The sequence below is a fragment of the Sinocyclocheilus rhinocerous genome, unplaced genomic scaffold, assembly GCF_001515625.1.
Source record: "Sinocyclocheilus rhinocerous isolate Xijiao unplaced genomic scaffold, SAMN03320098_v1.1 scaffold1908, whole genome shotgun sequence".
NCBI lineage: Eukaryota > Metazoa > Chordata > Actinopteri > Cypriniformes > Cyprinidae > Sinocyclocheilus > Sinocyclocheilus rhinocerous.
In genome coordinates, this window is record NW_015630984.1 from 740,928 (window position 1) to 768,230 (window position 27,303).

General features: G+C 37.3%; 2 protein-coding genes across 2 annotated transcripts in view; one reads left to right on the top strand and one right to left on the bottom strand.

Annotated features, from left to right (window-relative positions):
- Positions 1–26,947, bottom strand: part of insyn2a (inhibitory synaptic factor 2A) — a 51,464-nt gene extending 24,517 nt beyond the window's left edge. The window contains exons 1-2 of the mRNA XM_016553370.1: positions 26,486–26,947; positions 4,683–5,904 (exon numbers count right to left, since the gene is read on the bottom strand). Coding sequence (XP_016408856.1) covers positions 4,683–5,899 — 1,217 coding nt within the window. The 5' untranslated portion in view covers positions 5,900–5,904; positions 26,486–26,947. The remainder of the gene's footprint in view (positions 1–4,682; positions 5,905–26,485) is intronic.
- The window catches only part of LOC107740868 (dedicator of cytokinesis protein 1-like), a 268,121-nt gene that overhangs the window by 138,818 nt on the left and 102,000 nt on the right, over positions 1–27,303 (top strand). The window lies entirely within an intron of this gene.

Genomic DNA, 27,303 nt, shown 5'->3' on the forward strand with positions numbered 1-27,303 from the left:
TATATTTACCACATTTATTTATTTTTTATTATGTTTTCTTTTTCTTTTTATTGAATGATTTAATGCCTTTTTTTGATAATCTAGTGAGTTAAATATTCTTGAATTGATTTAATTCTTGAAATTATTGATTTCAAATTTATTATGGATTAAATATACTGTATAACATGTTAAATTTCTCGTAAAACTATATTGGGATGTATACCTTGACTTATACCTTCAGAACTATACATCTTGGATGAAAGAACTTTCTCTCCTTTGTATATTAACAGTATAATATTTCATATTTTATTTACAACCCATGACCAAAACCATGTCCAAGACCATGTCTAAAAGTCTATGTTTAATGTATTGCAAATTTTAAAGAAATTATTTGGTTGGTTTGTTTCCACAAATCACTCAGTGTTTGTTTTTTGATCATTAACTACTGCACACCACGCTTTTTACTGTGATTCATAGTTTAGCTACACCACCACTAGCATTCCCTTTGATCCTGTAGCATGTTTTTGAGTCAAATGCCTCTTTGCATACGTCTTTGTCTGCAGCATGCTTTTGAACACGTTGAAAAGTAACATCACGCCGGCGGTAATGTAACAGATGTAATTATGAATACATTCACCTACGTCCTCCAGTCACACTGTCTTTTGTCACACGAATGACATTTCTGAGTGTGTGGAATGAGACTGATGTTGCGTATCCACACAAGCATTAACTCTTTCTGCACTGAACGCAGGAAAATGCACTTTCTCAAACCTGAGCTGGGGAATTGAAAACTCATTGCATTGCCTTGAGAACACATTAAAATATTACTTGAAGTGTAATATCTGGAAAAGCATTATTCATACGAAACCTCTGAGGCGTTTGCTTGGGCAATGTTAGAAAATTCCCTCTCTGCAACCTAGGTTGAGTTTCATTTGTTTTTGTGTAAAGCGTGCCATTAGATGTTTAGATGAGTGCTTATACACTGAGTCTTTATAATATCAACCTAAAATTAATAATGCACTTGATAATGCGTTTATATTATGCAAAATATGTTGTTTTGATCAGTCAGCGGTCCTTTGTCTCATGATTCTCGGAGTTTGTGCTTGAGCGGATCTCTAATCATCCTCGTGATGATGATGTCTAGTCTCCTGATCATCCTCTGGATCAGTTGTTTACAAAACCATCTTGCTGTGACCTTAATTGTGCTTCAAGTATATAAGGTAGACATGTAGTCTTGCAGGTAATTAATGCCGTTTTTAATCACTATCCTGGCAGGATTCCAGTGCTTACATCCCAAAGTATCTTTAGGAAAATATTTGTGTGAATATGCGGGAGATTGAGTCTGTTTCCTGTGCAAACTCAAGGTTTGCTTTTCCCTTAACCTAACCAGCCTCAAACATTAGATTTAGTCTTGCGTTTCTCTAAATTACATGCAAACCGACCTCATAAGATGTATTGTATTGTATTGTAAGATGGCGCCGACGCTGATGGCTGCCTCCGTGGCGTGCTCCGTAGTTGTTTTTATGTTTTTGTTAGTTTGTCCTGTCTTTAGTTATATCCCTGCAATCAGTTTCACCAGAGACGAATTGCTGGACATTCGGAAGTACACACCACCCGATATTTCACCGGTTTTTGATTATTCTGATGTTTTGCTGGACATTGTAGTCAGGGGAGCCATACAAAACTGTCTATTGTAATATACCTGCACATACAACTGTCAATTTATATACTTTTATTCCTTATTTACTTATTCTATTTTTTATTATCTGTGTTTTTTGTTCTGTCACTGTCATTCTGTTACACTGTGGAAGCTTCTGTCATGAAAACAAATTCCTCGTATGTGTAAACATACCTGGCAATAAAGCTCATTCTGATTCTGATTCTGATTCTGATAAGGGGCTAAGTTATTGTTGTACAGTTTTGTGTGTAAATGCCGAACTAATTGGTGTGTTATGCTAAATGCAGTGTTGGAATATTTTAAAGCAAGAGTTTAGGCTGATTTGCATGATATCCTGCTGTGGGAATGAACTGGTTTATCATTGACAGTATATATTCAGCTGTTATGCATGTAAATACCCTGCTTGTGTAATTTAGTCAGTGTCTGTTTATTTTATCTAAATATACCGCGGAATCTTCTCCTTTGTGAGGTACTTGTACATTTTATCGCCTTTATCTACTCTCTTAAAAAAGGTTTGAGTATTTAATTGTTAGATTAAATAGGTGCTCTTGAAAGTAGAAGGCTGTTGGCATCATTAAATAAATAGTATTTAGAAGGCCTCTAATATGAAAATAAATATGAATATGAAAAAGCGTGCTGCCCTGAAAGTCTCGCTAACCAACCAAAGGTGCACTTATCTATCCTAATTAGACCTAATATAGCTGTAGGGCAAATTTTATTGATTAATTAGAATTTAATGTTTTGTCACAATTTAATTTTTTATAAATTGAGGAATCACGATTTTGAATCGAAATATTACCAAACGTTAGAATCAGACACTTTGACAATATGCCATTGTTAACAGTAAAGAGAAAGCGATGATCGAACTGCATGTCGGCACACGTGATTAACTGCTCACATGTGATGCGCTCTGTGAAGGACAATAGTAGAATATATCACTAGGTGCCATTCACACAGAATGCGCTTTTGTGTTGACAGATGCGACATGGGCAGTGGAATAGGAAAAAATGCAGGAGGATGGGAGTTGAACTTCTTTTAACTTTAGCGTTTTTAGAATGCCGTTTCATGCATGAGGTGCTGCAAGAGACGCGAGGTCAACAGTCAAACATGTTTACATAGAAAAAACAATGGAAAAGCAGCGCAATCGAATAAAAACCTGTTAAGAACTACTACAGTATGTCTGAAATTTCATGTTTGCATCATGGTGACATCAGGCTGAAAGCTGCTGTTCATTGATTTTACAGAAATTTTTTAGTTAATAATAGTCTTCTGGTGTTATATACCTTCAGTCGTTTTGAATTTGAATTACCTTGACTTTTGAGTTTTTTTTTAAAGCATTTTCCTCTTATTATTTCTGAACATATAATATGTATAAGTCAAGTTTGTACAATATGTAGTTGTAGTTCATGCATCGTTTTTGCAAAGATGTTTAATAACAAGTGATTTGTTTAACATTTACATCATGTTGACAACTTAATGTGTGGTGCACTTGGAATAGAAATTTCTTTAACTAGAGGGTTAATAAAGAAAAAGTTACTTGAATCATGTTGTAGTTACATTTTCAAGTTGACTAGTTAAAAATCGAGAATCGGTCAAACGTTCTGAACGTTTGTTTAGAATGTTTAGAAAACCATAGAGACAACCAAAGTAATCGATCTTTAGGTCAACTTTCTGAACAGTGTACAGTTGTAGTTGGCATGAGTTGTAGATGTTTAGGAAAATACAGTTCTGCTTGGTGCAGTTCTGTTGGCACAAAAATGTATTCTTATTCTTATGTGATTGCTGCCCTTAAAATCTTACTAACCAACCAAAGATGCACTTATCCATCCTAATTAAACCTACTATAGCTATAGAACCAAACAGTGGTTCTCAAACTGATGTAATGTTTTTGTTGTTGGAATAGTTTCTTGTATCCCATGCATAAATGCATAGAAACAACCAAGGTAATCCATCTTTAAGTCATCTTTCCAAACAATGTGCGTTGTGATTCATTGGCGCTTTCAACACATTGTAGTTGGCGTGCATTGGTGTGTGGATGTTTGGGGAAACCTGTGTGGAAATTCAATTATGTTGTCACAGAATTTCATATTTATGAAACAGAGTGCTCCCCTTCTTACTAACCAACCAAAAGTCTTACTAACCAACCAAAGCTGTACTCATCTATCCAGATAAGGCCTACTATGGAGTTTGAGAACCAAACAATACGTGAGACTGAAGTAATGTTTTCTGTGTTGAAATAGTTTCTTTTAAGCATAAATGCACAGAGACAACCAGATTAATCCATATTTAGGTCAGCTTTCCGAAAAATTTACATTGTGGTTCATTGGCATATTCAACACATTGCAGTTGGCATGAGTTGTGGATGTCTGGGGAAATGCAATTCTGCTTGGTGCAATTCTTTTGGCGCAGAAATTGAGTGTTGACCGTGTAGTCTTGCTAACCAACCAAAGATGCATCTATCCTAATTGGACCTGCTATAGCAGTTTGAGAACCAAACAATGAACGGGACTGAAGTAATGCTTTATGTGTTGGAATAGTTTCTTGTATCCCATGCATGAACGCATAGAGATAACTAAAGTAATCCATCTTTAGGTCAACTTTGTGAACAACGTGCATTATGGCTTGTTGGTGCTTTCAACAAATTTGGTGGAAGCCTGTGGGCAAGTGGGGAACTGTTTGGTGCAGTTCTGTTGGCATAGAATTTTATTTATATGAAAAAGAGTGCTTCCCTTAAAGTCTTGCTAACCAACCAAAGCTGTACTCATCCATCCTAATTAGACCTACTATAGCAGTTTGAGAACCAAACAATACTTGGGACTGAGATCATGTTTTCTGTCTTGGAATAGTTTCTTGAATGGCATGCATAAATACATAGAAACAACCAAAGTATTCCATTGTGGTTCAACATAGTGCATTTGGCATGTTTGGGGAAGCCTATGGGAAATTGCAGTTCTGCTTGATGCAGTTCTTTTGGCACATAATTTCATTGTACTCTTTGCATGCTGGTTAATGTACATCATCTTACCCTTCTCTATGAGCTTCTCCTTTTTCCAGCTCCTGAATGACACCCAGCAGCACTTTGATGGTTTCCTGGCTGGAGCTGATCATGTTTTCCATGGCCTGGAGCTGCGCTTTAACATCCCCATCCTGATTGACAGGCACTATCTGCTTGCACACCTCATTATCCGTCTGTAGGGTTCCCGGTCCCGTGCCGCCCCTGCATGGAGGTGCTGGCATGGGAACGGCTGTCGAGGAGGCCGGAGTCACCGGCGCCGCCGCCTTCACGGCCCCCAGCGGTCGAGCGGACAGCGTGCCCGCATGGCACTGGACCTGGGTAGTGCAACTGGTCCGTGGCAGCGTCTGCGACTGCAGGCCATTGAGCTGCAGAGCCTTCTTGCGTTTGCTCCGCTCAAACGGACTCTCCAGGCACTCCACCTGCGTGAGGGAGTTCCACGCGATGGGTCCTGTCACTTTGGAGGATGAATCCTCCAGAATATTCCCACCGCTCTCCCCAGAGTTCAGCAAATGCAGCTTGCCTGAGCGATCAAGAGTTTCAGAGTCTCTCTGGAAGCCCTTACTGTGTTTACTTCTGACGCTACAGATCTGATAGTCCGAGTTGTCCGTTCCTGCTGTGGACCCATCTGTCGGACAAGGAAGAACCAGAGCGTCCGAACACGGCCCGTCCGTTCTCTCCAGACAGTCCCTGGCTTGTAGATGTTGCTCTATGGTTGCGATGCACTTGCTGGTGTGCATTAATGCTCTTGTTTTCCTCACATTTTGAGAGGACACGCACTCCCTACCTGCCTCGGTAGCTTTCGCCCTCTTTACATCAATAACAAACCCATCGTCCTGGTCCTTACAGCTCTCTACCACAGCGGCATGCTTGACCGTATGTCCTTTCTTCCTCTCAAATGGAAAAGTCTGGTAACGCTTCCTAAGATCTGGCGATGTTTGCACTCCGGTGCTTTTGGTGACATTGGGGATTGATCGGCGAGCTGGGACGGTCATGTACTTGCGGTACGCCACCTTGTAGACCGGCTTCCCCTCTCGGGCCGCAGCAGCCTGTTCATTCTGCGCCTCGCAGATGTCCTTGAAGCGCACCTGAAGGGCTTTGTTGCGCTTGTGCACCTGCCGGCTTTTGTCCAATGATCCTTTGACCTCCAGGGCCATGGAGGCCGCCGTTGCCTCTGAGTCAGACTCCGAGTTGGTGAGCATGCATTTACCAGCGTTCTTGCTCACCATGGTTCCTGCAGACACAACCGGTTGAGATATTATTAGTTGGAAAAATGGTGAACTTGCTTTTAGCAACTGTATCTTGCATGTAATTGTGTTAGTAGATTAGATTTCTGTGCTTAAATGATCTGACACAAATGTGAAAATAATCAGTCATGGAACCAGAAAAGGGCACAGCTGCAACATCCTTCATCCGCAGACTATGGACGTTTCATATAGCAAATTAGCGTCCTTTCCTTCGCTAACCTGCTCGGCTTGTTTGCGGTGAAATTTATGGAGCAATCTCATGAGTGTTGTCTTAGCCCGTGACTTGTTTGTCTTTGATAGTTAATTGCATCTCTTAATCTCGTGTGTTCCTGGAGCGACCGCACGCAGGGAGAATGATAGGAGTGAAAGCGCGTCATCTGTCTACCTCTCTGGAGTTCACCATCCCTCAGCTAACTAATAGAAAGAGAGACACTGTCTGCCCTGTGATTCAGCATCGTCACCCTGGCAAACACTCCCGGCTACCCTCTGAGGCCTGTGTGTCAAACTGCCTTTTTCAGTGTCTTGAAATGTGCATCCTTTTCTGGAAATATAGGAGTGCGTTTGATGCTCTGCTTTTTGAGATTATCTGTTTTATTCTAGAAAAAATATTTACTTGTTTATAGATAGATAGATAAATAGATAGCCATCATGACACCACTTGTGTAAGAAATTCACCGCTTTCATAGATATATTTCAAGACAGTTCCTTTTGAACTTCTCTGTGATTGTCATCTGTTGTGTATTAGGTCTGGTTTTTGTGTGGTCTATGATGATTTTGTGTAGTTAAAGGATGGCCTATTGTGCACTTAATAAAAATAGCTTTAAAAATAGTAAAAAAAAAATGCATCTTGAGACTTGTTCTGTTCTGTTGTGCTTCATTGAGCTGATATTGAACACAAGAATGTGTCATAATGCTGTGTGTTGGACATGAGTCAACCTCATTATACCAGGCTTCCTTAAAACCAACTAGACTTTCACACAATCCACCGACATGTCCATTATGGCAAGATGTACTTTTGCACATCTGTAGCTTTTTTTTTCCGACTCTGTTATAGATTTTCTTCTTCCACAGAAAGGGAAAGACAGTTATGCAATGAGAGTTACAAACAGGAGAATGACTCTTTCTTCAAGGTCTCAGTGTGATTGTTGTGAAGTTTTCAGTGACAGCCAACATTACTCAAGCTGGGTGATATCCGAACACGGTAGGCCAGAACTCTTGAAGCAAATCTGATTTCTGCTTCAGTAATCTTGTCTTTCAAATATGAAAGATTCACAACAACAGATACAAACCGTCTGGAGCAGCAGCTGTAAATCTTTATTGCACAGGACATCTTTTGTCTCATCTTGCAGAACAACCTTCTGGTCTTGTGTTCCCTTCTTTACTATTTAACAGGTAGTCCTACAATCTTTCCTACATTTTCTCTCAAGTTTCTGCAATAGTCTGGTCTTTCCTTCAATTTAATTTTTTTTTATAAGAAATTCATACTTTTATTCAGCAAGGCACATTAAATTGATCAAAAGTGACCGTAAAGACATGTATGATGTTACAAAAGATTTCTATTTCAAATAGATGTTTTTTTAACATTCTATTCATGAACTAGCCCTAAAAAAAGTGTAAAATGTATGGGTTCCAAAAAAAATTAAGCAGCAACATTGATAATGATAAGAAATGTTCCTTGAATCTTAGTTTGTTTGTTTATTTTTATTTATTTTTTTTGCACCATTCTGAATTGAATTGAGAATACTTTTTAAATTCAAATTAAATTAATTTGAATTTGAGGTAGCAAACAGGATTACAATTTAAATGTAAATGTAAATAAAGTGATAGTAAATAAATAAATAATAATAATTATTATTATGCACTGTTCTGAATTGAATTGAGAATTATTTTTTTTTATTCAAATTAAATTTCTGAAGGATCATGTGACACTTAAGACTAGAGTAATGGCTGCTGAAAATGCAGCTTTGCATCAGAGGAATAAACTACATTTTTCAATATATTCATATATAAATCTGGTATTTTAAATTGCAATAATATTTCACAATTTTAGTGTAATTTTTTATTATTATTTTTTTTTTACACTGTATTTTTGATCAAACTAATGCAGCCAAGGTAGGCATAAAAGTCTTCTTTCATAACTTTCATAAAAAAAATCTTACCAAACCAAAACTGTTGAATGTCAGTGTAAGTCAGTGGGATTTATTTGCATGATTTTATTTTATTTTTTGTCAAATTTCTGTTGACACTTAAAGAGTAATGGCTGCTGAAAATGCAGCTTTGCATCAGAGGAATAAACTACATTTTTCAATATATTCATATATAAATCTGTTATTTTAAATTGCAATAATATTTCACAATTTTAGTGTAATTTTTTATTTTTTTTTTTTTACACTGTATTTTTGATCAAACTAATGCAGCCAAGGTAGGCATAAAAGTCTTCTTTCATAACCATTAAAAAAAAAATCTTACCAAACCAAAACTGTTGAATGTCAGTGTAAGTCAGTGGGATTTATTTGCATGATTTTATTTTATTTTTTGTCAAATTTCTGTAAGTAACAGCACACCTCTTCTTAACAAGCCACATGATTTGAGGAATCAGGTCTGTAGCATAAATGTCATGGTATGTTTTGCACACCAAAGTTTAATTCTTCATATAATTGTTATAACACTTGTACTTATTAGTATTAGGGGTTTGTCAGGTCACTGACCCTATGTATAAGCCTTTATGTAACACCACTAAAAGAGTCTCAAAAAAGTTTTTTTCTGCTCATCTGTAGACAGCAGGGAATAACAATCCATACGGGAGCGGCATATGTTCTCAAAATCCAATAATATGTAATCTAATGGAGTCTGGATTCCTCTGCGGGTTTAGACACAGGTTGATCTCAGAGTTACTTAGCTTCACTTCTGCAGGAGTGTCATGTTTTGAGCGTCTCTAACACTCTCTGCCCTATTGGATTATGTCTATTACTCTAAATCATTTGTTAAGGGCCTTGAGGAAGGAGAGATAAACCGGTGGTGACAGACCCTCGGCGACTAGCCGTCTTCAAGACCCGTTCGGGATCGATGTGAGCTGCAGACATCATTACAAACCTTCAATACGGCAGCCAGACACACCCTGGCCGAACAACACACAAATAAGATCGATACGGCTGCTAAGAATCATGGGATTGTATTAATACTTTAAATCGAATCCGCAGTCGACTAAACATTGTAGGCATCTCTCCTCCTCCCCGTTCCCGCTCACTTCTGAGTGTGATGTATTACTAGTGTAACCCGGTTGTCAGGGAAAGCCCATCCCAAATGCATTTCCAGCTCAATTAATCAGAAAGGGTACTGCCGACGGCTCAAGTCCCCCAAAGAAGCATTAGTGGCCCTGGGATTATGTAAACAGCAAAGCGTGACTTTATTTACATAAGACTCTAAAGAATGAATTCATCAAATTATATTTTCACAGTTGCCTGGTGTTTGATATTGTGGTATCGTAGCAACAGCCGAGTGGTTTTCTCTTCCTGGTCTTTGTCAACCTGAGCTCTTGAAAATCAACAACAATAATATTACCAAATTGTTAGTCATGGAATCCCTGATGTCGGCCCGCTGCAATTGGAACGCTTAGCCAAGCGGTAAATACCCTCAACGTGTTTTTGCAGTGTTGAGCAATGTAACCAATCACAGACATATCTGTTGATTTCTTGAACGCAATGGCCAATCAGAAACGTTTTGTCAGAATTCACTCACCGCTGAAAGCGCCGCAGTTTTTAAGTTCAGTTTTGCACGCTCGTGAATCATCTTATGACTAAGTGCAGACACAATGTAAATAAGAGATTCATTGTGCAGTTTAGAGAGCTTCATTGATTATAACGGAACTTTGTAAGATCGTGATGAACGAAGATGAGTGACGCTTTTTAGTGATAAAGGGAGCGCGCTTTGCACACTTTCTAGGGTATAATCCATTCAGAATTTGTATGAAACTTTAGTTTTTCGGACACATACACCCTGCAAAGTATCGGGAAGGACATGCGCGGGATTCACTCTCGAAATAGCAGTGATTGGCAATGGACGGTAGTGCTGGGCGGTATGACCAAAAGTTTATATCACGGTATTTTTCAAAATTATACCGGTTTCACACGATGCCACCATAATTGTGGTCAAGGTTTGCTTTAGTTTGTCTCTTGACCCTCTTGGTAGTTCAAAGTAATTTGCTTTTAAGCAATTGGTGTTGAGCAATGTAACCAATCACAGACATATCTGTTGATTTCTTGAACGCAATGGCCAATCAGAAACGTTTTGTCAGAATTCACTCACCGCTGAAAGCGCCGCAGTTTTTAAGTTCAGTTTTGCACGCTCGTGAATCATCTTATGACTAAGTGCAGACACAATGTAAATAAGAGATTCATTGTGCAGTTTAGAGAGCTTCATTGATTATAACGGAACTTTGTAAGATCGTGATGAACGAAGATGAGTGACGCTTTTTAGTGATAAAGGGAGCGCGCTTTGCACACTTTCTAGGGTATAATCCATTCAGAATTTGTTTGAAACTTTAGTTTTTCGGACACATAGGCTACACCCTGCAAAGTTTCGGGAATGACATCCGCATATTTATGCGGGATTCACTCTAGAAATAGCAGTGATTGGCAATGGATGGAACATAAAATATGTTGATTTAATTCTGGAACCGGTCCTGGCCAAACCTCCACAGACAGCGCGCGTCCCGAGCGAGATCTAATTCACGGACCAAAAGCGTGTGTAAACTTTATTGAGATCGGGACATATCAACCAGTAATTAAATTTCCTTTCCAGTAACGGACCATAGAAAGTTCAGCAATGAAAGCTTTGCTATTTATGACAGAATATAGTACCACAACTGATCGTTTATTTTTTCCTCACGTGTCTCGCCTTTGGTAACAATGATTCAAAACGGAAACATTTCAAGTGACACGGGAAAAATACACGGAAAACTTAAAGTTATACTTGCCTGTGTTGAATTGACTGCTTTGATGCGTTGCAATACGGTAGGGCATTGTTTTGATGCTTACAATTCTTATAACAGTTATTTTTAATTTGAAAAGCAGGGTTTGTCAAGACAAACTTGTTGGCCTTAAAGTTAGAAGGTTTGTATACCTTATGGATGGATGGATGGGTGAATAGAAATGCTGCCTGTGGAATTGTGTATTTAGTTAAACATTTTATCATATTTATTTATTGTTTGTATGTGGATCAGGATTTGTCTTCCTGTCATTCCATTCAAATTTCAATTCAACTTAATGTTTGGTGTGGTTAATGAAATTTAAATACACACTCACAAATTGAAATTGAAAGTGAACCTATTCTAGTAATTTTTTCCAAACACGAGTGTTGCTGCTGTTTATGTGTCTTCAATTAAAGAGCCACATCTGTTGAGTCACACGCGTGTCTCTGCAGGCTTTGGTTGTAAGACGGTCCTTGGCTGGGGTGGCTGTGAATCGTAACTCATCGACAGTGCCTGAACCGCTAGTGCCTCACTCAGGTGAAGCGTTACAGCAAGGTCTTCATTTTTCTTGGTGACAAGTTCATCTGTCTCACACTGCTCTTTTCTCATGCCAACACTAACATACAGTCTTCTGAGAGATCACACTCCGATGGACATCCTGTCCTCCTTCCTCTTCAGTTTCCTCAAAAAATCAAGTGAACTGACCTGTAAACTTTCACCTGAGACCCTAGCATCTCTCTCTCCATGCCTTATTAATTTTCTCTTCCTACTATCCAAGATGCACTTGTCTTTCAAATGGGAAAAAATGTGTTTTTAGAGAAATCGTTTTTATTATTTTATTTAATGTCATTTTTAATATTATTACTTATAAAGTAGTGTGATTGCACCACATTTGATGCCATTGGACATTTATTAGTTGTAGTAGTATTACATTTAATGAATCACTGACCTTCTGCTTTCTATTTATTTAATTATTGTTGTTATTATTATTATTATTGTTGTTGTTGTTATTCGCTTTTTAAAAAATATTATTACTTTTGTATTTAGAAATAGTATGACTGCACCACATTTGATGCCTTTGACCATCCATTCAAAGGGGAAAATTGTAATTGAATTAATATAATTTAATATAATTTAATTTAAATTGAACTTTTAAATTTAGGTAATTTCTTCACCCAATTTTTATCACCCAATTTTTTACCCAAAATTTTATTTTTATATTATTATAAATTTAGTGAAACACTGATCTTCTGTTTTTTTTTTTTTTTAATAAAAAAAATATTATTAATATTATTCCTTTTGCACTTAAATGTAATGTGGTGTGCCGCATTCGATGCCATTGACCATTTGTTTGAAGATGAATATTTGAAGATTACACACAAAGCTGTCTTAAGATTTGACCTGTGGACTACTTTTATGATGCTTTGCTTGTCCTTTTTACACATTTCAGAAATTTATGGAATAGGGCTGTTCATTTTAACCGTTAACCGACCGTGAAGAATTTTGACCGATTAATACAATGTTAAACGGTTTAAAAAGTCATTTATTTATTTATTTTTAGTAATTTTTCAAAATATTTTAAAAGATTTGCTGCATGGTTGAAATACGCTATGCGTATAAAAAAAAAGTAGTTTTTTTAGAGGAAAAAAAAACATAAGTTGCGTCTAAGTCGCATTTTATTATTTCATTCAGAAATAGGCCTAATGCCGACACGAAACGTTTATAAACATTATAATAAACACTGTAAACATAGCTAGGCTATTTTAGTTCCCCTCACTCCACAACAAATCCTTTCAATTAACAGTATTTAGAAAAGAACAATAATTAAAAATATTAGAAGCTATAGCTAAACGACAAGCCAAAACGAATTCATTTAGGCTAAAACGAAACTGAAACCATCGTTCCAATATCCACGTAAAACTAAATGGTTTGCATAACATAATTCACGGCAGTACGGTGATAACGCTTAACGGCACAGATTTGACTACATATTTAAACTGAGCGGTGTGTTTTTTCCATGTTTGACTGACTGTATTTTATTATGATAATGAACAGGCTGCATTGCCAAGGTAGCAATGTTTAACTGTGTGCGCATGCAGAAAAATAAGATGCCGCTTTCTGCCGTCTGGTTTCCTTTTGCGCAGCACAAAAATTAACTGAAACTGCATACTAGGCTGCTTGTTGCACAGTTGTCTTTCGTTTTCTTAATTTAAGTAAAAATATATTTCTCGTATAGGCCTATTTATCGTTATATATATAGGCCTATAGCCTAGCTTTATCCCCAGGAAACAAATGTTAGTATTTTTTAACAGGTCACAGACATGTATCCTTTCTAATTTAATTAAATTCGAATTTAAAATAATCTTGTCGGTTAACGGTTAATTGGTTAACGAGCGTCGGTTGTCGGTTAGGAAAAATAACCGAAATGAACATCCCTATTATGGAAAAGAGCAGCTTGGACATTCTGCTGTTGCTTTGTTTCTTTTGAGTTTTCAGGACTGAGGTCAGAAGCTTCATATGCTTCTCTTCGGTGTTTACATGCAGCTTGTGTGGGGTTTCTGATCAAGCCATTTAATGTGTTCTGGCTCTTTTTCACAGTCAGGATGAGGGGTTTAATCTGGCCATCTATTAATGTGCATGTAAAGAATGTGCTTTCGAGTTTGATAACCGATAAAATCAAATGTGTTAATTATGTAAGACTAATAACCTTGTACAGGAACCTCGGGTCATATTTCATATTCATCCTCCTATACGTCTGCGGGCTTTAATAAAACAGGAAATCCCTCCATTCTTTATTTGCTGACGGGAGTGCGGTGTTGTTTGAGCACAGGGTGTCCTAAAACACCGCAGGAACAAATGAAAGTGTGGCACTTCTAGAGAGCGTGTGGAGGCCGAGAGCTCACCCTAATCCGGCTTTAGCTGCTGCGTTTCTGTTATTTATTTATTTGGTTTGTCTGGTGGGTTTTCTCCTGGTGATTTCCCCTGCAGGATATTGCTAGTGTGCTTTCTAGAATGTGGCCTGTTCACATACGACACAGAAAAAGCGTTCATATGTGCACGTGTAATATGACCAGGATATAGCTAAAAGTAGGGGTGCGTCAATCCGATATTCAGTATCGGTATAGCTCCGATACTGGCATTTTCTGCCGGATATGGGTATCGGTCAGACGAGACCGATCCAAATTGGATATAGTGCATATACTATTCTGTGTTATTATTAAGCCCCACGAAAGCCACATAAACATTATAAAGCACAATAAAGTTTTCGTGCACTATATTTAAGTGGTCTGAAGCCATTTCACAGTTTAATGTGAGGTACAGGTGAATATTTAAGTTAAGTTCACGTAACCTCTTCTCTCCGCTGCGGCTGTCAGTCATCCTCCATTCAGCATTCAGACTGCGTGTCGCGTTCGGTTACGACTAGTGATCGACCGATATTGATATTTTATAACCGATACCGATACCAATTATTTGCATGTTTGTGTGCCCGATAACCGATATGCAGAACCGATATTTATTTACTAAAGTAAATAAATGACTGAGTGAAGTAAGAACATACTTCACTTTGGATTTTTCTCTTTTTTGCTCCGATACTGGCATTTTCTGCCGGATATGGGTATCGGTCAGACGAGACCGATCCAAATTGGATATAGTGCATATACTATTCTGTGTTATTATTAAGCCCCACGAAAGCCACATAAACATTATAAAGCACAATAAAGTTTTCGTGCACTATATTTAAGTGGTCTGAAGCCATTTCACAGTTTAATGTGAGGTACAGGTGAATATTTAAGTTAAGTTCACGTAACCTCTTCTCTCCGCTGCGGCTGTCAGTCATCCTCCATTCAGCATTCAGACTGCGTGTCGCGTTCGGTTACGACTAGTGATCGACCGATATTGATATTTTATAACCGATACCGATACCAATTATTTGCATGTTTGTGTGCCCGATAACCGATATGCAGAACCGATATTTATTTACTAAAGTAAATAAATGACTGAGTGAAGTAAGAACATACTTCACTTTGGATTTTTCTCTTTTTTTTCTCTTTTAAGTGTTGAAAATTAGCAGTCTTTCATATTAAATTTAATCTTTATATTACAACAATAAAAAAACATTTTATTTTAAAAAGCATCAACAGCAACAACACTAATATTAACAATAAGCAAAATAAATGTAGAATGTCTAATGTTTTCAAATGGAGAAAATAAATAAAGGACAGGAGTCATATCAACTTCATTTTAAACTACAGTTTTAGTAGGTTTATAAGCTGTTTAATAGCTACAGATTAGAGGTCTGCAAGCCCGTCGGGTCCCGGCGGGTAATTAAGTTGGCTTGTGAAAGCCAATTTACTGAAATCCGTCTTAAACGTATTATTATTCTTTTTCTGAGACTAAAATTTCTGACTGCTACTCCTCCTAGAGCTTTAACTCTACAGACTCCAAACTCAGCCCAGCTCTTCAGACTGATCTGACCGGGTGTGCTATATCTTTTCTAACTGATCGGATTTATGGTTTTCTTAAAAATGAAGATTAAAAATCATAAAAATCCCATAGACTTGAATTGAAAAGTCTCTGCTCATCTGAACATTCCGTCAAACTCCAACTGTCAAAATTCAAATCTAAACACACTGAAGCCCATTAGACTCAACTAGCGACATGCTAGTCACTTGCTAATCATGCTAGAAACATGCTAGCGACATGCTAGTAACTTGCTAATCATGCTAACGACATGCTAGTCACTTGTTAATCATAATGCTAACAACATGCTAGTCACATGATAATAATGCTAGCGACATGCTAGTCACGTGTTAATCATGTTAGCAACATGCTAGTAGCATGCTAATCATGCTCGAAACATGCTAGCAACATGCTAGTAACTTGCTAATCATGCTAACGACGTGCTAGTCACTTGCTAATCATGCTAACAACATGCTAGTAGCATGCTAATCATGCTAGATAAATGATAGCGACATGCTAGTAATGTGCTAATCATGCTAGCGACATGCCAGTCACTTGCTAATCATGCTAGTCACATGCTAATCATGCTAGAAACATGCAAGCGACATGCTAGTAATCTGTTAATCATGCTAGCGACATGCCAGTCACTTGCTAATCATGCTAGTCAAATGCTAATCATGTTAGAAACATGCTAACAACATGCTAGTAACTTGATTATCATGCTAACGACATGCTAGTCACTTGCTAGGTATGTTAGCAACATGCTAGTCGCTTGCTAGTTATGCTAACAACATGATAGCAACATGCTAGTCACTTGCAAATGATGCTAGCAACATGCTAGTGACTGGATAGTCATGCTAGTAACACCCTAGCAACCACATAGCAACACCTTCGCAACCTCCCCGGGTACCCTAGCAACCGCATAGCAACACCCTAGCAACCATCCCGGGTACTCTAGCAACTGCTCTAGTAACCACGCCAAGTACCCTAGCAACCGCATAGCAACTAGCAACCATCCCGGGTACTCTAGCAACTGCTCTAGTAACCACGCCAAGTACCCTAGCAACCGAATAGCAACACCTTAGCAACCACATGAGTATTCTACCAGCTGCATCTATCTATCTATCTATCTATCTATCTATCTTCAGTCTGATTCTATCTATCTATCTATCTATCTACAGACAGTATTGCCTTCAAAACATTCTAACTTGGAGCTTTTAAAACTTTTAAAACTTCTTAAACTTGAACTTTTCAAACTTTTTCAAACTTTCTGGTCCGGCTTTCTCAAGCCAATTTAAACTTTTTTTATCTATTTTATCTACAGCTCGTTAGAGGTAGAATTCTTTAGTGAAATAAAGATGATATTTATTTAAATTAATTATATTAATAAATATATAAGAGTTAATTAAGGAGAGAGAGAGAGAACGAACGAACTAATGCATGCACCCACGTGCGAGTGAGCAATTGTGAAGCATTGCAAACAAGATTGTCGGTTTAATTACAAGTTATCACCTCATTGCTGAGAAATATATGTAGCTTTTAGTGTTGGGAGTAACGCATTAACTAACTATAGAAACTATATCAAGTACCTGCACGCCGTTGTTGTTGTCTCGTCTCCCCTCAGATGCGCTGCAATGGCGATCCTGCGCGCAATTCTCAAAACACCCACAAGATGGCGGCGTTTATCGGTGATTCCGATATTACAAAACCTATATCCGATTATGGTAAAATGTTTAAATATCGGGAAAAATATCGGTAAATCGATATATCGGTCGACCTCTAGTTACAACAGTCAAGACGATGAAACTCTCCAAGATGATTAAATGTTCTTAATGTTATACTTGATCTGTAAATAAAGATAAATGGTTTTGCATAAAATGAATTTATCTTGCTGGAGTTTCGTTCTGTTTCTAAATAGTGTAAATTTCTTCCGGATATCTGGTTAGATCACAAGACTGGAGTAGAGATTGTATGAATTAAATTGTTCGTCTCGAGCACAGTAACTGAAATTTAAAACTGTTAAAAGAAAAGGCTCAATAAACTAACGCACATTTAATACACTACGCATCAATATCTATTCACTTTGTGCTTTGTACTTTGTACTTCTCTATGCCGAGCGCTGCACGCTGTGACTCCGTGTTGCTTCAAGCGCGTCATTCTGTGCACGGGATGCGCATAAGCACTTTGTGCCACTCTGTATTTGGAGCCTTTAGTATTATAATACTTTTGCACAATGAAAGATTATTAATAGCCTTTCTTGTTCGTCTTGTCTATCATATGTTGCTGCCTCATTACTCTGCTATACATTTAAAAGAAATGTCTTTTAATTTATACAGTAGTCAACATTTGAAGTGGATCAAAACCTTTCATCAAAGTTGTCCTAAAACCAAAACAATACCCATTCTTGTCTTAGGACAACTTTGATTAACTTTTTTGATCCACTTCAAATGTTGACTACTATAGTATATATTTATATATAAATATATTACTTGTTTTTCATGAATGTATTTTACAACAATACAAAGAGCAATGTGTAGGCCTACCAGATTTAGTCCTACACTTATTCACTTTTATTTGTTACCAACTAAATAATGTTTTTTTTTTCACTAAAAGTTTAGGATTTTATAAATTTATTGTGCACTCATTATTTTTCTAGAGTAACTTTTGCTACTGAATTATCCATTAAGCTAGTTTATAATAGTATTTTTTGTCATCAATTTGTCATTATAATTGATTTATAATGAAGCTGTCTATATTTATTAGATTGTGTGTAACATACAAAAGAGTGATGATCAACCTACACATTGATGTGTAGAAATTCTACACTGATTTAAAAAAAAACTGTGCTGGTATCAGATTGATATCGGTATCGGCAGATACTCAGAATTTTTGGTATCGGTTCTGAAAAAGTGGTATCGAGCCAGCCCTAGCTAAAAGTTATCTCTATTTTCAGCAGTTTTCATCAGAAATGGGAGTTTTTTTGTGTTAATCATTTCACCAAACCATCAATTTCTTCACTTGTGACTCATGAGTATTATGCTAATACCGAGATGTTTTAATAGCAGATGAATCTATTCATTACTCAGAAATGTTTTCACATGTCTTCGTGTGGCATTTTTAATGTATTAAAATGTTTTTGTAAATATATGTGTGCTGAATATTGTTCATTATTTTTGTGGTGCAGTAATTATTTACAGTCGATATGGCGCTGCATTTAATGAAAATAAGTAAATGTCATTAAGTTAATTTAGCAAAAAATATGCTTGGATTAATTTTTCAATAGTTTGCATCTTTTAAATTTTAAACACAGTATAAAGTTGGTCTTTTAGAAAATTTCCATTAAAGATTCAGATCATAAGATTAATTAGTTTTTAAATTGATCTATGCTGCGTTGTATGTTTTTGATTCAGTAAAAATAATTGATGGATGGATGGATAGATAGATTTACTAAATACATATTCTGAAGTGGCATGATAATTTATCAGTAAACCTGAAGTCCCAAATCCTAAGACTGCATGGTTAAAGGAGTAGAGAAAGTCACAGGCATTTTACCCATTTCCTTTTTGCAAGATATCTTGGAGGAAGTGGTTTGGCAGGAAAGCAAATGTGTCTGATTCATTTAAAGCCTCTGAGAACAAGGTGGAGGTTACAACATTGCCAGTTTTCCATATCACCGCAGTTGCTAAAATTACAGTCATTAAATTGAATGCATGACTGTTTTAAAGTATAAAGAAATTGAAATTATTTTCTGTGCATTAGAATGTATTTGTATGCATCCTGGACTATAGATGTGTATGACGCTATGTTTGTGATAGTATGGAGGATATTTTGTGTGTTTGTGTGTGATTACTGCTGCATTAAAGCCAGTGTATGGAGTCAAATCCTTTTTCCGTTAATCGTTTCTCTAATGCCATAAGATGAGGCCGTCCATCTGAACAGCTGCTATTAGAGGATTGTGCTTCTAATAGTTGTGGCTCTCTGATGCTAGAACATTTTAATGATGCACTGCTGTCATTTCATCTGGAGTTAGTGAGTTCGCCGTCCTTCCATTAGATGCGTCTCTTTAGCCGGTCTGTAAAGTGTAACGCTCAGGTGGAGAGAAGACTCTTTAAAGGGGTCATATGATGCGTTTTTAAAGATCATTATTTTGTGTATTTGGTGTAACAGAATATGTTGACATGCTTTAATGTTCAAAAAACACATTATTTTTCAAATACTGTACATGGCTTTACTGCTGCGAGAGCTCAGAGATCATCACATCTGCCCTGCTAGTTAGTCCTTTAAATCCACATTCATCAAGCATTACAGCCACTGTAATGCCGCGCCACCTCACTGAAGCTCTGAAGATGAACCATTATGACATTTCTGACTATTGCTGTGAACATTTACTAATGATAGCATGGATGGACGGCTTGCTTTCTTTCAGTCATTTACAAATTGTAGATCATGTACATTCAAACATGAAGATTTATGAACTAAAAAATTATTTGCTGTAAAGGATCTATTTGACTGTTACAGTATGGTAATTGAGTTTGTGAGTCTTTTTGATATGTTACTTAAAAGAATCAGGATTGATAGCGCTGTATGTTTTTGATTCACTAAAAAGAATCGACTATTTTTTATTTACTAAAAGGATGGCCTCAGAGTCGATAGATAGATAGATAGATAGATAGATATGCTAACTAAGTTTGTAAGTATTTTTGATATGTTCCTTTAAAGAATCAGTTCATAGGAGTCATCTGTTTGTGAATCGGGCTATGCCAATCTTACTGTATATTTTTGATTCACTAAAAGTAAATGGTTTATAAGAGTCATGTGTTTGTGAATCGGACTGTGAATTAGACCGATTCAGTATGGTAATATGGAGTTTGAGTCTTTTTGATATATTTCTTTAAGGTCAGTTAACTTTAATTCAAAAGGAATTGGATAATGCTGATTGCAGTGTTATGTTTTTGATTCACTAAAAATTACTGATTCATAAGAGTCATTGTTTTGTGTGAATAGCACTGTGCTGATAGTGCTGTACAATTTTGATTTACAAAAAAGAATCATCTTGAATCAATTGGATAGATAGATAGATAGATCTATCTAATTTAATACCACATGTTTTCATGTGCAGACCGTGAGGACAAATCAGTAGAAAGATGTGGAAAGATTATCAGCGGTACATGGCCGTTTTTTATCTCATCACATTCGGTTCAGACTGTGAGCTCTCAACGGAAGTAAAGTTTCAGCAGTGTGATGCAGAAAACACTGTTACTCATTTCTATAATAACAGATCACTGTACATCCAAATGTGCTAATTTATGAAGCAAAGTGTAAAGACATTTACAGTAACTAACTTTTATAAGAACTAAATGATCTAATAAAATGAATAATGAACGTTTCAGATGAAAGTGTCAGTTCACTGGAAATGAATGAAAGCGTTCAGTGGAGTCCGAGTCTGATCTGCCCCGCTGACCCTGAACAGATTTCATCTCTGGCTTTGCTGACAGCTTTTACTCTATTTAGTATTCAGCTCTGATAGACCTGCAGTATTTTGAGGAAGTGGCTGGTGTATGGGGAACTGTATCTGACTCAACGCTGAGTAGTAAAACATCTCACCCCAGAGCTTTACACAAACATACACATGCAAAGCCAAACCTTATAAACATTTTTGAATAAGGTTCTTGTGGATGTTTAACCGAGACCTGCTCAGGAGAGGGGTCAGGTTAGTACTGAATGGTTTTTAACTCTTCTGCAGTGTATTAACCAGCCGCTATCTCTCTGTCTCTCAGTTAATGGCATGGAGAGGCTCTCTGTGGCGTTTCAGACAGCGGGGTGCAGCTTTAAGCAGAGACGTGAGATCAGGGAGGGAGAATGAGAGGAGAGAAGCATTGTGTGACTGTCTTCCAGCTATACATCGAAACAAGACTAATTCAGCCAGAAAACATTAGCGCTGATGTTTAATGTGCAGTATGGTTTATTAAAGTGCAGATGTGGCGTTTGAAAATTAGTTGCTGGTGGAGACCAACTAACCAGAACACACACACACACTGCACTCAACACACGTTTGTTCATGTGTGATATTGTTGCTGAATGTGTGCACAAGATGCCCTGGGTAAATGCATTATCTTTGAGGTGTTCATGTTCTCCATTTTGCACTGAGAAAAAATGTGGCATAAGGTTTACTTTGAAACAATTTTCACTCAGAGATTAGTAGTACATTTTAAAAGTAATAAGCAGTTTACAATAAATATTGTTACAGTAGATGATATTATGAATGGATGGAAGCATGGATGGCAAGAAATAAAGGATGGATGGATGGAGGGAAAGAAAGAAAGATGGATGGATGGATGGAGGGAAAGAAAGAAAGAAAGATGGATGGATGGAAAGATGGATAGATGTCATGAAAAAGAAGGATGGAGGGAGGGAGGGAAAGATAGAAGGATGGATGGATGGAAAGAAAAATGGATGGATAGATGGATGATCGCAAGAAATAAAGAAAGATGGATGAATGGATGTCAGGAAAGAAAGACAAATATATGGATGATGGAAAGAAAGAGAAAAAGAAACAAAAGAAAAATAAATATGGATGGAATTAAAGGGGTCCTATTATGCTCTTTTACAAAGCCTTTATTTTGTTTTAGGGGTGTACTAGAACAGTGTTTCCCAACCTTTTTTTAGTCGCGGCACCCTTTGGAAATTTTAACAAACTTGTGGCACCCTACAAAATTAATTTTGTCACAATATTTGAATTTATAACTTCGATATGATAATTTGAAAAGTATAGATATTCGGTACAACAGGGAAGAACTGCAGAATATAATGTCATACAGATATTTTTAATATTAAAAATTGTCCATCAATACACTGTACTAGAACATGCTCTCAAGCTTGGTGGTTTGAAAAATTCATTATTTTTACATAATTGACATTATTAAAATACCTTTCTCCCCAGCCTGGCACAAACGGCTTGGTCAGTTCCGGGTTTGATGAAGGCCCGCCTTCCGTAAAACGAAATGTGATGTGATTGGTTAGCTGTCCCAGTGCGTTGTGATTGGCGAACAGCTTAGATGGTGTTTCAGTACTGCCCCGCAACCTTTGCACGCACGGATATTGCAATACATATTAGAGTGGTAACGTTATTGTTGTTTTTTTGTTGTTGTTTTTTTGGTTAAATCACATTTTAGATACGATGTCAAGAACCGCTTAAAAATAAGTGCATTTACTATGTACAGATAAGTGCACGGTAATATATATTATGTTTAGTTCTTTAATTCTAATATTATAACATGAATTGCTGAAACTGTTATACAGTTGAATTTATTTATACCATAGTCTCATAACTTAAGTGTAAATTCTGCAGATTACATCATTGTCCAGTATTGTACTGTCAGCAATTTATGAAAAAAAAAACATGGCATTTTCTTCGACATGGAGAAAACTTGATGCTCCAGCAGCTCTTCTCTTCGTTTTCTCTGATGCACTAACTCTGCAGCAGCACTTCTTCTTCATCGTCGTCTTGTCTGATGCACTCAACCAAGCATTCTAACCACGACCTCGCCCCTCCCCACCCCCCAACCATTCGAATTTCCGTAGGCGGGAATTATTTTAATGATATTCTAATGGACCGCTTTGTGACATCACAAAACCCAGAAAACAAACGCTGTAGTCCAAACGAGCCGTTCATTGTAGTTCTTGAAAAGGGATTTTTAAAAAACGAAATATCTCCCTTTGGAGTGGACTTTGAGATTTGTAACTTTGTAGATCTTTTTTTATGCCCAAGCATACACACTACACACTGACTAAAATTCAAAAAGTGAAAAAGCATAATAGGGCCCCTTTAAAGAAAGACAAGTGGATGGCTGAGAGAGAGGGAGCGAGAGGGAAAGAAAGAAAGAAAGAAAGAAAGAAAGAAAGAAAAGGATGGATGGATGGATGGAAAGGAAAGGAAAAAAAAGATGGAGGAAAGAAAGATGATGGATGGGTGGATGGATGCAAAGAAAGAAAAGGATGGATGGAAGGAAGGAAAGAAAGAAAGATGGACGGATGACGAAAGGGAGAAAGAAAGATCGATGGGTAAAGAAAGGAGGAGAGAAAGCTGGATGGATGGAAGAAATAATTGATATTCATTGATTCATTCATTCATTCATGAAATGGCAGTCTCCAATCTTATTAACGGGCTTTATGCATTTTTCAGACTTTCCAGGCTGATTATTGAGTGTTTTGAGGATGAGCCAGTTGGTAAACACAGTTTGAATTAAAGTTCAGATGTACAGTATGAAAATCCTAATTTAGTTTGAGTCTCCTAACAGCATGTAAATTAGATGCTTGAGCACACCTGTATACAGTATGTTAAATTTTATTATCAGTTATCTGAGGTTCCCTAATGCCACATAAAAGAGACCCTTCGTTGGTCATTTTTTCATTGGTCAGATGGTTTCTTCCTAAGTGGGCGATTCTTGGCCAGAAGAGCTGCAGTGTGGACCAGACTTCATATCAAACGTCTCTTGAAAGGGCGGAGATTGGCAAATCGAATGCTAGCGTCTCGTGTGAGTCGGTGAATCTCTTCAGTATTCCAGGCATGTTGTGATCTCTCTTCCTTTCTGCATTTGACTCGTAAGAAGCCCATTACCACATGAAAGACAACATCTGGCTTCCTCACTGCCGGGGCTGCTGTTTCTGTGTGTGAGACAGGTGAAGAGCAAGACTGCGAGTCTTTCGGCTCCTCACGACTCAGAGTCACGATTCCGATTCCAAAATGATTCCTAATGCGTCTCAAGTGTTTAGCAGCAGCGTAGGGTTTGCTTTCTTTGCCAAGTTCTGTGACCTTAAACTTTGTCACTCAGCATATATTGATACAGAACTGCTCCTACTGCTGCTGCATGCTTTAGTGTTTGCCTTAAACTATGACTTGTTCTTGACTTCTAAATGATCAACTATTGAATGTGCAACATGTTTTATCCTGCAGCATATTTTAAAATATAGAGGTCATGAATGTTGGTTGGATGTTGAAAAGCTTATTTAGCCCTGTTGTTTTGGGATTTTTTTTTATGGTATGTTAAGGTCAGGAGAATTGGGGCAAATATATTGTGATGAAAATGCATCTTACTGAAGTAAATGATGGTCAATTGTGGTCAATCTCACAGAAAAACCTGGGTTCACAGAAGTAACGTTTCATCAAAAAAAATTATAAATATTTATTTATTAAATAATAAATATCTGTAAATAAATATTTATTTTAATAATGATGCATTTATTTCCTACAAATGTAATTGAAAAATATTTATTTTTTTTATAATAAAAAATATTTTTTTATTTATTTTGACCCAGATATTTCTGTGTGCTTCACCCAGTTATTCTGTACCAGACTGACCATCATAATGCCGGTCAGCATGCAGTATGCATGTCTCTCTCTCTCTCCCTCTCTCTCTCTGTTTCTGCTGGGATCTGGTTGAGGAGGTAAACTGAGTGTGGGAGTGTTTCAGATGGAGATGACGTGTTCACAAATCAGCCAACTGAAAGACAGTCGTGATCCTTCAGGTAGAACCCAGATAAAGTCTCTCACTTTTTCTTCTCATGCTCAGTCTCTCTCTCTCACACACACTCTTACAGTGTTTGTCTGAGCAGAGTGTGTGTTAGTGAGCATTTTCTTCATGTGTGGCCGGTGGGTTTGTGCTCTGAGTGTTAGATTGGTCTCTAGCGCTAACACAGTATTTATCTCTATTACGCTCTTGTTACGGGTCTTTCATCAGGTCAGTTGAGCCTAAAACTTCTTAAATCAATTGTTTTAATCATTTTCAATGTTTTTAAATTCCTTGTTTTATTGTTGTGATTATTATTTTTTTTTCTTTTCTTTTATGTAAAGCACTTTGAATTACCATTGTGTATGAAATGTGCTATACAAATAAACTTGCCTTGCCTTGCCTAGAACACTTTTAAAGAAGTAGTTCACCTAACAATCAAAACCCTGTCATTGTCTACTTGCCTTGTTGGACGCAACTCTCTTTCTACAATGAAAGCACAGTGACTGATATGCGTTATGAAGCATGCAGTTTGGCATCTCTGACGTCAAACTTGTCACACACCAAGTCTTGATATGGTACATGAAAGATATTTCAGAACTTCCCTAATTCAGATTTTGTAATGCTTTTATCTTATATGCTCACCAATGCTGCTTTTGTTTGCTAAAAATACAGTAAAAAAAATATGCTGCATTGTTTTCAGCATTGATAAGAAATGTTTCTTGAGCCGCAAATCAGCATATAAGAATGATTTCTGAAGGATCATGTGACACTGAAGACTGGAGTAATGATGCTGAAAATTCTGCTTTGATAACAGGAATATAAATCACATTTTACAATATATTACAATAGAAAATAGTTATTTTAAATTGTAAAAATATTTCAAAATGTTCCTGTTTTTGCTTGAGGATTACAAACTTTTGACTGATAGTGTACAGTAGAGGGAACGACTTTTAGTGAATAAGTTTAAATTTGGGTCACAAAAATGGTCATTTGACTTCAGAAGACTTATATAATATAACACAATGCACAAATCATTTTCTTGTGCTTTTTGTCATTTTTTTTGGAGGTTAACAACTTCTGTTCCTGTTCATTTTCATTGTATGGAAAAGAGCAGAGTGAACATTCAGCTAAGCATCTCCTTTTGTGTTTCACAGAAAAACAGAAGTTGAACAGGTTTGAATTGATATGAAGCTGAGAAAATGATGGCCAAATGTTCATTTTTCACCAAACTAGTCCTGATTTAACCTACAGCCTGAAAGCACAGTTTCTAAATTCACTGTCAACCCAACTGTTTTACAGTTCAGACCACCATACTCTCTCTCTCTCTCTCTCTCTGCGTGGGTTGAAATAAAAAGATTATTATAATGGTAAACAAAGCATTGCAATGGTCGGCTGAAACGCCACAGTATCAGATGATCTCGGCGTGTTTGTTCTGATGAGGTTCTTCAATGCAGCACTCGCCGATTTGTATCAAATCAACTTTAGTGTGCAAGTTTCTTGTGTATTTGTATGTTTTTTCAGCATTAAAATTTCGAATTCGCCAGCTGAAATGACTAAAGGTACATTTCCAGAAGGTTAAAGGTTTTTACGAGTCCAAACTTGAGCTCAAATGAAGAGGAAGAGACTCACCTCCAGACACGGATCAGTGGTGATGATGATGATGAGGAAGGGGAGGGAGAGATGACCAGCTCATGTCTTCCCTCTCAGTGCAGCTGGAGTCCGTCAGGGTGCGAGAACTGATGTGAGTCCGGAGAGAGGGTCTGCCATGCTGGAAGTTTCTCCATGAAACGCTCGTACAGTCAGTCGGTCCTCCTGTGATCCTTACACATCCAGCGTGAGAGATTCCAATGAGATCTGCCCCAGAACACACACGCAAACTCGCACGCGTCTTTACCCGACCGGCGCTCCCCCACAACTCTCGCTCTCACACACACACACGCACGCACGCACACGCATGCACGCACACACACTCACACACTCACGCGCACACTGCCGACGGGATGCAGCGGGGTCCTGAGCTCAACGATGGCATGTGTGCACATGAGACATCCATCCTGAACCAGCCGCTCCAAGAACTGAGAGACCCGAGAGCCAGCGACACACACACACACAGAGAGAGAGAGAGAGTGAGAGAGAGGGAGGCGGGGTGGAAGACAGCAAACCAGAGAGAGAGAGAGAAGGGAAATTGCCAGGAAAATCCAGCTTTAGGTCATGTGGTGACCCGCTGATGTGTACATAGTAGCTGTCAGATCTTTTTTTAATGTTTTTAATGTGATTTTTCCCCGTTATTATTTAAATTATATTTTATTTTATATACCTCTAAAAAAAATTATAATAAATGTATTAAATGCATATATAATTAAATACATATTTTTTTATTTATTTTATTTGTTTGATAAAATGCAAAATTAAAGCAAGACATATATATATATATATATATATATATA